At 55.4% G+C, this 10934-nt stretch overlaps 3 protein-coding genes across 3 annotated transcripts; 1 reads left to right on the top strand and 2 right to left on the bottom strand.

Moving 5' to 3' along the window:
- Positions 1-1385: 1385 nt before the first annotated feature.
- On the bottom strand, positions 1386-2546 carry GUITHDRAFT_115390 (hypothetical protein; the record flags this gene model as incomplete). Its single annotated transcript, XM_005825342.1, has 5 exons — positions 1386-1454; positions 1504-1579; positions 1635-1780; positions 1917-1994; positions 2499-2546. 5 exons carry the CDS (start codon positions 2544-2546, stop codon positions 1386-1388), a joined length of 417 nt encoding a protein of 138 aa, XP_005825399.1.
- A 1701-nt stretch (positions 2547-4247) lies between these two features.
- On the top strand, positions 4248-6325 carry STXE (syntaxin E; the record flags this gene model as incomplete). The annotated part of the gene is made up of 11 exons (XM_005825341.1): positions 4248-4274; positions 4543-4608; positions 4814-4894; positions 5042-5092; positions 5192-5263; positions 5354-5416; positions 5578-5628; positions 5764-5834; positions 6043-6117; positions 6163-6226; positions 6272-6325. The coding sequence occupies 11 exons, from the start codon at positions 4248-4250 to the stop codon at positions 6323-6325; spliced, it is 675 nt and encodes a 224-aa protein (XP_005825398.1).
- Positions 6326-6788: 463 nt separating this feature from the next.
- On the bottom strand, positions 6789-9047 carry GUITHDRAFT_154702 (hypothetical protein). Its single transcript, XM_005825340.1, has 11 exons — positions 8986-9047; positions 8813-8882; positions 8640-8675; positions 8543-8599; positions 8364-8426; positions 8276-8320; positions 8194-8226; positions 8089-8121; positions 7723-8047; positions 7509-7581; positions 6789-7464 (listed from the first exon to the last, which is right to left on the bottom strand). The coding sequence occupies exons 2-9, from the start codon at positions 8876-8878 to the stop codon at positions 7982-7984; spliced, it is 399 nt and encodes a 132-aa protein (XP_005825397.1). The 5' UTR covers positions 8879-8882; positions 8986-9047; the 3' UTR covers positions 6789-7464; positions 7509-7581; positions 7723-7981.
- Between the last annotated feature and the right edge of the window lie 1887 nt (positions 9048-10934).

Here is a 10934-nt window from a genome sequence, read left to right as displayed (position 1 = left end):
GCTGGGGGGGGGGGGGGGCGGGGAGGAAAGTCTCAGCTGACTCGGAGGCAGGAGGAGGTTCGGCGTTACCGAGCTGCCTTGAGCGATGTGAGAGATTATGAAGGGACCGAACGCCTGAAGCATTTACGTCTTACCCTCTCCTCCTCCCTCCCCCTTCTCTTTCTCACCACCGACGCTGGTCTTTCAAATCGAATTCCAATGCCGCCCAGACCCTCCACACCCGATGCTGCCAATCTGTCAGCTCCCTCCTCCTCCTCCTCCTCCTCCTCCTCCTCCTCCCAGTCTCTGCTGACCCACCATTTCCTCGTTGAAGAACTACGATTCTCTCATTCTGCTCGCCTGACGGGGCCTGAGAGGGCTAGGAATAGACAGGTCAGCGAGGAGGAGGAGGAGGAGGAGGAGGAGGAAGAGGAAGGCGGATGATGGTGATGATGATGATGATGAGGAGGAGGAGGAGGAGGTAGTGATTTTGAAGGGAGTTGGGAAGATTGGAGGGACTTTCGTGGTCGGGAGGGACGGGAGAGAGTCGGGGGCAAGAGGAGCAGGAAGACCGACAGGATTCGTTGCCGCAGGAGGCGGAGGAGAGATGCTGAGGAAGTGCAGGGGAGAAAACGCCTCTGCTCAATGTCAGCTCCTCGACCTCTCAAGCTCCTCGACCTCTCAAGCTCCTCGACCTCTCAAACTCCTCGACCTCTCAAGCTCCTCGACCTCTCAAGCTCCTCGACCTCTCAAGCTCCTCGACCTCTCAAGCTCCTCGACCTCTCAAGCTCCTCGACCTCTCAAGCTCCTCGACCTCTCAAGCTCCTCGACCTCTCAAGCTCCTCGACCTCTCAAGCTCCTCGACCTCTCAAGCTCCTCGACCTCTCAAGCTCCTCGACCTCTCAAGCTCCTCGACCTCTCAAACTCCTCGACCTCTCAAGCTCCTCGACCTCTCAAGCTCCTCGACCTCTCAAGCTCCTCGACCTCTCAAGTCACCTGCCACTCCCTTCTTCTCCGGTTTCTCACGCAGCTGCCGATCTTGTTTAGCACCAGGCAGGGATAGGGAGGAGAGGAGTGAAGAAAAGGAGGAAGGAGGAGGAAGGGAGTGTAAGGAGCAGGGATAGGGAGGAGAGGAGTGAAGAAAAGGAGGAAGGAGGAGGAAGGGAGTGTGAGGAGCATCACCGGGAAGAGGAAGGAGAGGCAGTCCCTGTAGTACAGGAGTCAAGCAGCTGCCAGGCATCAGACTATCACGTACCGAGGAGCATAGAGCTCTCGCGCCTCCTCGTGCGTCAGGAGACCAGCCGGTCGCTCCTGCCCCTCCCCTTCTGATCTCGACCAGAGGTCTGCCCGAGCTAGGAGGAGCTCGAGCTCCTCCACATGCATCTACTCTCTTTTCATCTCTCCTCTCACTCCTCCACCAACATCAGGACCTTCAGTCGCACGTTCTCATCCGCGACGGCCTCAGCATCTTGAACCTGAGGAGCAGAGTAACTCTCTCCTCCTCCTCTCCTCCGTCCCTCCCACCAGGGCCTGCAGGTCTTGGCATCGGACTTGAAGCTCATACGACCCACGTGCAAGTTCGATGAACTCGATTCCTCCCCTGCCACAGGAGAAGTTAAGAGCGATGCTAGGAAAGGGGAGGGAAGGGGTCTTACCGCATCAGATTGAGCGAGAAGGTGAAACCTTCAGTGCTTTTCGCTTGTGCAGCCAACGGGATGGCGGGAAGGACTCTTGGCTCGCTCCTCTCCTCCTCCCCGGATGTCCGTAAGAAGGTGAGAACGACGTAGGAGCCCTCGGGGCCCTGAAGGAGAAGTAAGAGAAAAGAAGCAGCCGAGGTAGGGAGAAGAGGAGGAGAGAAGAGAGGGAGCGACGAAAATGAGGACGAAGGCGAGGAGAAGGAGGAGGGGGAAGGGAGAGGGGAAGAGGGAGGGAGTCACCGTCAGCTGCTCTTCCTTGGGTGGACTGACGCCATCGATCATGACGAGCTCGTCCCCAGGCAGAATGACTCCACTTTGCTGCCATGCATGCGGGTGAGAGGGAAGGCGACGAGAAGGAGGGAGGGAAGGAGAGAGCTTCGAGGGGAGGGAGGAGGACTCACAGCGGCTGCGCATCCTGGCACAAGAGCTCTGACAACGAGAGCGTCGGAGAAGTCGTGGAAGATGATGCCGACGCCAGTGCTGAAGAGAAAAGGATCAGAGAGGAGGAGGAGAGGAGAGTTTAGGGTTTAGGGTTGGTGGGAGATGAGGGAGAGGGAGATGGAGAGGGAGAAGATGAGGAGTAGAAGGTGGTGGTGTCTGATTGTGATCGCTCGATAGGCCTCGCCTGATGCTCCCGTCCTGCTGCTCTTCCTCTTGACTTTGATCTTCGAAGTCTACAGTGCCACCCTGAGAGAAGAATCAGATGGAGGGAGGGAGGGAGGGAGGGGGCCGGGGAAGAGAGGGAGGGAGGGAGGAGGGAGGGAGGGAGGGAGGGAGGGGGCGGGGGGGGGGTTGGGGGTTGGAGGGAGGTGCAACATTCACGTCTGGTCTCTGATTATCCTTGAAGATTGGCTGTAATGAAGCTCGCATGCTGTAGAGCAAGTCAAACCCGATCTCAGGTGAAGCATGAGATTAACTCAAAAGATCATATCCTCCTCCTCTCTTGATCAGCATCGAAGAACATTCCAGAGGAAGCCTTCTGTCGTCTCCTTCTTTCGCCTGATCTTCCTTCACTCGCAACTGCTGGATACCTCTCATCGTTCTGCTCCTTGATGCTGCCTCAGGCTCTTCCTCGTTTCATATGTTACCGTTTTCCTCGGTTCTTTGTTGTCCCAGGCAAGATGACATTCTTCTCTCCTCTGCCTGTTCCATCCGGTCCTGCTCCTCTTCTCTTCTCTTCACTTCTCTTCTCTTCTCTTCTCTTCTCTTCTCTTCTCTTCACTTCTCTTCTCTTCTCTTCTCTTCTCCTCTCTTCTCTTCTCTTCTCTTCTCTTCACTTCTCTTCTCTTCTCTTCTCTTCACTTCTCTTCTCTTCTCTTCTCTTCTCTTCTCTTCTCTTCTCTTCTCTTCTCGAGTGTCTCGATCGGCCATGCGTGTCTTTGTCAAACCTTCAAATCCCTTGAAAGCCGTTACTTTCGGTTATGTCGATTATTTCAGTCACTCTGCTACCGTTATTTGGCGGTTGATAGTCCTCATCCCCGCTCATCCCCTTCTTTCTTGCGATGAGTCACAGCAGGTACTATGAAGATGGCTGGAGGAGGAGGAGGAGGAGGAGGACGAGGACGACGACGACGACGACGAGGAGGAGGAGACACATGAAGAATCAAACGAAGAACAAGGATTGTGAAACGAGAAAGAGAAGAAGAAAGAAGACGAAAAGATAGCTAGTTGGAAGCTAACGCATTGATCCGACGTATCATGGTTTTCATGATACATCACAAATGATACATCACAATGAGAAGTGTTGAAGCAAGTGAATTTGAGATACCCGATGTTATCAACATGAAAGATTGGTTGGATCATAACGAGCTTGCAAATGAAGACAGGAAGTGTATCAATGCATTGAGAACAAGTGCGATAACCCGGACAAGACGAGGAGCGAGGTTACAAGATGAATGGAGGAGGGAGGAAGTATCCGACCTGCTCCAATCACTCAACCCACTCAGAAGAAGAGATATGGTTGGAAGCGGAGAAGTAGCAAGTGTGTAGCAGCAGCGGAGCAGCAGCATGATCAGTAGCAGCAGCAGTTTTCACTTGTCTGCCGAATCATTCCTGGTCTGACAAAGAGAGGAGGAGGAGGAGGAGGGAGTATCTGTAAGTAGGTGCGAGACATGAGAGCATGCGACCTGATGGTCCGAACGAAAGAAGGTGAGACTAGGCAAGGACAAGGACAGGAAGTTGAGATGAGGACAACACACCTGTAGAGAGATGCAACACGAGCTATGAAAATAGACTAGGGGATGAAGTGGAAGCGGAAGGAGGGGGCGGAGGGAAGGAGACCGAGCAGATGGCTTCATTACTGCGCTCACTGTGTTAGCAGGAAGGCGAAACAAGAGGACCTGAAGAGAGAAGGAAGACCCAGGAGGAGCGCGAACAAACAGGAGCAGCAGAGGTGAGGGAAACAGCACAGGCCCTGCTGGGGTCCTGACGGGAGAGCAGGCAAGAGGAGATGTCGTTCGGAGACGTGCACCGGGATGGCCTCGGGCAGAGGCGAGTGAGGATGAGGCGACTGCAGAAGAGCTGAGGGGACGTGATGGCAGGAGCAGAGGCGGCGGCAAGTTGGACGAGAGCATGGCGAACAACGAGTTCACCTCTCAGGTCCGGCAATTAGAGGAGAACGACGATCAAGAGAGGAGGAGCATGGAGAGGAGGAGGAGGGGGGGGGGGGGGAGGGGAGGGGAGGGGAGGGAAGAAGCAGGAGGAGGACGAGAGTACCAGCTTGATGCAGGCAAACCTGGCAAGAGGGAACATCCAGCAGCTGCTGAGCAACATCAACTCGGTTCAGCGACTGTCGTCAGCAATCGGGACGGGGAAAGACACGGCAAGATGAGAAGGAGGAGGCGACATGCTCTTACAAGGCTGACAGCATGACCTGCGGGAGAAGCTTCACAAGGTGATTGAAGAGACCAAACTTCTCTCACAAGACACAAAGGTACGATGAGGCTGCTGCTCTCTCTCCCTCTCTCCCTCTTACCCGCCTTTCCTTCCCTTCCTCTTACCCTTCATCCGCACGTCCTCCTTCCTCTCCTCCTTTCCTTGTCTCTCTTTCCTCTCCTTGTTTCCTTGTCTCTCTTTCCCTCTCCTTGTTTCCTTGTTTCTCCTTCCTCGTCTCACTTTTCCCCTTGTCGCAACCTCAGGGGATCATAAAGGATTTGACCCAAATAGCAAACGGAAGTTACCAGGGCAGCGGGTCAGGATCGCAACGACACAAAATAGAAGTGAGAAGGAGATCTGCTTTACTTGCTCGCTCCCTCCCTCCTCGCTCCCTCGCTCTCCTGCTGCAGTTTCTCCTGATCCCCGTGATGTCTGTCTCAGTCCTTGTAGCTCGTCGCTTCCTCTCTTTCTCCCCTCATTTCTTTTTTCAGTCTCGGAAACTTTCAGATGATTTTCAGAAAGCCCTTCAGAGATTTCAAGAGGTGACGCCTGCAACCTCTCCCCGTATCCTCCTCCTCTCTCCTCCCCTGCCCTCGCTCCCCCTCCTTCTTTCCTCCTCCTCTTGCTTAGCCGTACTTCAGGTGGTTCGCACGACCCTCCAGAAGGAGCGAGAGAGCGTGGCGAGGGCAAAGCAAGCGAGGGAAGCAGACGAAGTAAGCACGAGGACACAGAAGCTGCTCCCCGCCCTCTTCTCTTCTCTGCTCTTCCTCCTCTTGTGCTTGGCTGCTCTGACCTCACAGCAGGAGGACGAGGAGCGCGAGGGGCTGTTGGAGCGGCAAACCGAACGATCTCTTCAGTTCATGCAGGTGAAGCTCCACTGCCCGAATCCTGTTGCCTCCTCGTCGCTCCCGCCCTCTCTCCCTCTCTCTTCCTCCCTTTCTCCTCGTCCAGCTGTCTGTTTGCCATATAGCGGGTTGGCTGTACTGGGGTAGGAGCCTGACTCGATCTTTTCTCTTCCTCTCTTCAGGACGATCAAGAACTTCAGTTTACGGAGGCGCTTATCTTCGAGCGGCAGCAGGTGATGATGATGATGATGATGATGATGATGATGAGGAGGAGGAGGAGGAGGAGGAGGAGGAGGTGGTGGTGGTGGTGGTGGTGGTGGTGGTGGTTGGAGTGGGGTGGGGTGGGGTGGGGGCTGAAGAGGTGGCAGGGGATCAAAGACATCGAGAAGAACGTCAACGATGTCAATGAAATCTTTCGCGACCTTGCGATTCTTGTTAGGTACTGTCTGCTCCCCTTCCCCTCCTGCTCCCCTTCTTCTCTCGCTCCCCTTCCCCTCCTGCTCCCCTTCTTCTCTCGCTCCCCTTCCCCTCCTGCTCCCCTTCTTCTCTCGCTCCCCTTCTTCTCTCGCTCTCCTTCTTCTCTCGCTCTTCCTCCACCTGCTTCCCTTTCTGACTTGTCTTTCCTCCTCTCCTCTCACTGTCCGCAGCGATCAAGGTCACATGCTTGACGACATCGAGTCCGGCATCGTCAACACGGCAGCCCATGCTGAGAGCGCGTCTGAGTGAGTTTCTCAGCTCATGAACATGCCCCAGCTGACTGTCAGCAGGGAGCTGAAGAAGGCGCAAGCCAACCAGAAGCGAGCCCGAAGAACGCTCTTCTGCCTCATCACGGTGAACCTTTCCACTCCCTCCCTCCTCTCGCTCACGAGGCTTCAGGTTCTTGTGCTTGTCGGGGCGCTTGTCATTCTCATAGTCACCAAGACCATCTGACCGTCTTGATAAACTCAAACTGATCACGTCACTTGTTTTCACCCCGCGCGTTCCCAAGTTCCCAACTGCCGTCAAGCTTCTTCAAGTACTGTGTCACAGCCTGCCCGGCCCCCGCCGCGCAGCTGAATGCGGCACCGACACTGACGGGCCGCCGGCGACCCCCCGGCCGGGCGATGAGCCCGGCGGCCGGGCCCGTGTCACTCACTCGCCGGATATCAATATACTTACTGTGCCAGCCGCGGCGCCCGGGCCGGGGCTGAGGGGGCCTAGACAGTAACGAACATACAACGGTCAAGGAGCCGGGTGGTGAAAAAGTCAAGGGTTGGGGTGGTCATTATTAAATCAATGCGACTATGGGGTGGGGTTATTTCATAATTCATTTGGAAGATCTGAGCAGGGTGGGTAGTATTATTTCATTATAGTGGGGGTGGGTCTGCTGCCCCTTCACGAAAAGATGCTGCTGATCAAATTCGCCCCCAAGCAGGTAAGAGGAGGAGGATGGAGATGATGATGATGAAGATGATGAAGATTGTGATGGTGATGATGATGATGATGATGATTATTGACACGAGAATGAATACGACGAAGATGATAGAGTTGAAATTGTATGTAATGATTGTGACGGTGGTGAATGTCATAATGATGAGATGATGGAAAACAAGAAGGCCAGATAGGAGGCTGTGCAGTAGGAGGAAGAAGAGAAGCATACAGAGTAGCTTCTTCTAAAGAAACGTATGATGGTCGGGTGGACTTGTTTACGCAGGGCGCTGTCACCCCGGAGTAAAGATTGAGAAAGTATAGGAGAGAAGGAGAAGGAGAGGAAGACATTGGTTGAGGGGATACGTCATCGAGCATTCAAGGGGTCAGCATGAGAAGATAGAAGGATTGGTACGAGAAAAGACGAGGTCTGATAAGGAGAGTGAAGGATGAGGGAAGTATTGAGAGATAAAAACAAGTTGGAACATGTTTATGCATGAACGGTTTATAATTTCATTCGACGTGTCGATGTGTTGTTAGTGAGCGAAGCTGCCTGTCTGCTCGTTGGTGGTTGTTGTCTCCTCATGTTGTTGCAGATGCTCTACACCAACTGGCCCTCTACCGGCAACTCTTTCGATGGAGCGTTTGGAGGATACGATGATGTGAGGGAGGGGTGGGATGAGGAGTCAAGTGACATCAGTCGCAGTCTGGTCTCTTTGGCGTGAACAGCAACTACAACTCTGAGGACACCATTGGCGATGACTACGATGGAGATCTCCGTGAGTGCACTAGCTAACCTCCTTCCTGCTTGCCTCCTTCCTGCTGGCCTCCCTCCTTGTTTCTCGTCTCCTTCCTGCTCCCTCCGTGTTTCTCGTCTCCTCCTTCTGGTCTCTTCAGTTTCTCGTCTCATCTCGCTGCAGGCCCCCGCGCTGTCTGGCGCCCTCACGGCATCTAATTACATTTACTGGTAATGAACAGAAAGAGAAACGAGCGAGACTTGAAGTGAAGCTGTGATGAGAAGCCAAGTAGCGACATGTGAGGGAGAGCACGAGAGGGGAAGACAGTGAGGGAAGACAGTGAGAGAAGACAGTGAGGGAAGAATGCGAGAACAGCAGGACAGGCAATTACAGACCAGGAAAGGGCAACGTTGGAGAAAGGGAAGGGATGAAGATGTCACTATCAGCCCTCATTCATGTCGACCATCCCAGCAATGCCATCAACAAGCGAGAGAACTTCCTGATTCGTCTGCCTCCTCGTCATCCTCCTCCTCCCAATCCCATCTTCACCTGTTGCATCCTGACCAACGCACACGCGATGGCCTGCGTGAGCCTCAGTTGCGACGCAGCAGCAGCAGAAGCAGAAGGAGGAGGAGGAGCAGCAGCAGTGCTCGCCTTTGAGACGACGCAGGCGAGGGGATGAGGCAGCTGAGGGAGAGGAGAGTGAGAAGCTGAGCGAGGCAGGAGAGCCAAACACCGCGGGGAGGAGGGCAGAGAGCATCTCGCTTGTGGCGCTTCTTGTCTGCGAGGGACGTCAGCGCGTCTTCTTGCTCGCTCGTAGTCACCGCAGGAGCAGCGAGGAGAAGATGAGCCACTAGCTCCGCGACGGCGTTGAGGCTGACCCACGCCTGTCGGAGAGAATCTGTGATGAGAGAGAGCAGGAGAGGAAGAGGGTGAGAGTGAGAGGAGGTGGGGACGGGGAGAAGAGGAAGGATAGCGCATCAGTGATGCAGGATCCTCTTACCTTGTGCTGGGGTCCATCCGTCATCCCTCCTGGTTCGCTGAGTACATGTTGGAGGCCCTGCTGGACTTGAGCAGGAGAAGTCTGAAGCTCAGCTTGCCTTGTGCAGTCCCCTCTGTGCAGTCTCGACTAGCTCCTGCTCTCCTCAGTCACTCCTCCTCCTCCTCCTCCTCCTCCTCCTCCTCCCCTTCTCCCCTCCTTGCTGCACTACGTCGTTCTCTCTCTCTTCCACTCCCTCTCCTCACTCTCCATGCCTCTCTTTCAATCACTGACCGAACACAGCGGTGGATGAGCAGCCGCCGCCCGGCTGATCAGCCAAGGATGCGTCCTCAGCCTCATGCTCCTGTGCACTTGTCAGTCCTCGTCCTCGTTCCCCCACCGTCTTCTTTCTCCCCTCCTTCTCCTCTGCACCCGCACGAGGCAGCGGACCTAGTGGCTCTTCTCACCTCAGCGAAGCCTCGCATGTCAGTCCCCACAGCCTGTCGCTGAGCCACTGGGGGAGTGAGGGCCAAGGCTGTGAAGTATCTGATCCAGAGATGGTGAGGGCAGGGAAGAGAGAGAAGAAGAGAAGGAGGAAAGGAGAAGAGGGAAGAGGGCAAAGGAGGGAGAAGAAGAGAAGGAGGAAAGGAGAAGAGGGAAGAGGGCAAAGGAGGGAGAATGTTAGGATGAAGGGAATGCGAAGGGGTGAAGGCGAGAGGAAGTAAGAGAGGTGAGGAGATCAAAGGGACGAAGAGATCTAGAAAGAGACCAAGCGAGGGGAGGAGCAGACACCAGAGCAGCACGTCCAACAGGCCAGGAGGATCATGCTGCGAAGTCTTAGCAAGGAGAAGAAGAGGAGAAATCACCTGCTGGCTGATGAACGATGCCATCTTCGCTTCCATCGCCTCCACGAGCTTCTCCGACTCCTCTCTCGTCCTCTCCCTCTCACACAGTCTGCGCCGCAACTTCTCTCCTATCAGTATCTTGCAACGCACGCAGGAGGAGGAGGCAGGAGGAGGAGGAGGAGGAGGAGGAGGAGGAGGAGGAGGAGGAGGAGGAGGGAGGAGAACTTTTTGCCTCTACTCCTCCTTCTTTTCCTCACCAGTTTGCCGAGCGCTCGACACTTGATGGTGGAGGAGTGCAGTAGGAAGCTCGAGCTCGGATCGCGCAACTGCAGTTTGGCCTGGTGGAGGGCGCTGCAGCATGCGAGCAGGAGATCCACTTGCGCCTGTTGCCTGACATGATGCGAGCACGCGGAAGAGGAGGAGGGAGGAAGGAAGAAGAGCGGGGGGAGGAAGACAAAGCTACGGCGAGGGGTCGAGGAGGTGAGGAGAGGGAGGGGGAGACCTGTTGGCGGAGAGCAAGGAGCAGATGCTGTGAGGCCTACGACAGGACGAGCTCAGCTCCAGTCCCTCTGCAGTGCATGCACCTTCTCTTCGATCAGAGCTTCCCATCCTCCTTCCATGGACTTGTTGACATGAGCAGCAGTTCAGGCTCCTCCTCCTCCTCCTCCTCCTCCTCCTCCTCCTCACCTCAGCTTCCATCTGCGCCAGTTCATAGAGGGAGGTCGTGAAGATGCTGCTCTCAAACCGGCCGAGAGGAGTCCGAGAATCTAAAAGACTGTAAATACCTTCTCCCTCCTCCTCTCCTCCCGTGTTCATCCCTTGCGCCTCCTCCATCCCCTCCCCCTCCTCACCGCGCCATCTTTGCTTCCAATCGAACTGCACGTTCTTCACGATCGCATCCAACTTCACATCGGTGAGCAACCCGATGACTATGATCTTCATTACCAGCACCCAACGGGCTCCTTCTCCTCCCTCTCCAGCAACCAGCGGGAGGATCCGCCGCCTCCTCCTCCTCACGCTCAGACCCTCTGCCTCCATTCGCCTCGTGATGCCTTCCTCGACCTGACCGACGGCTGGGCATCAGCATGCAAGAGGGACCAGGCAGCGAGCATTTCGCCCACCTTCTCCCTCATCGAGCAGAGAACCATTCTTGCTCGTTCCTTCTTTATAGTCAGAACTGCTCCCTCTCCCTCCTCCGCCCCCCTTCCCGATTTCAAATCCACTGTCCTCCTCCTCCTCCTCCTCCTCCTCCTCCTCATCATCATCATCATCATCATCATCTTTCTTCAAACATCTTCCTGCGGCTGCCTGCGCCCCCTCTGCTCCAACCTCCAGTCTCTTCGACCAGGCCATTGCCCTTCGGAATTCCTCCTCGTTCCACTGTTGACGTCGTCAGCGGCTACAGCAGCGACGGCAACGCTTGACACCTCCTTGACTATTCGATCCGTTCGCCCCACGACAGAGACCATCTTGACAAAGACTGACCCGACTGTCAGGGTGCGTCGAGACAGGGGCAAGAGGACGCGAGCCAGACGTGACGAACAAGGAGGGAGAGGGGAGGAGCAAGACAT

The sequence above is a fragment of the Guillardia theta genome, assembly GCF_000315625.1.
Source record: "Guillardia theta CCMP2712 unplaced genomic scaffold GUITHscaffold_84, whole genome shotgun sequence".
In the NCBI taxonomy this organism is placed as follows: Eukaryota; class Cryptophyceae; order Pyrenomonadales; family Geminigeraceae; genus Guillardia; species Guillardia theta.
Note: the sequence above shows the minus strand (reverse complement) of the source record. Positions and strands in the feature narration are given on the sequence as shown.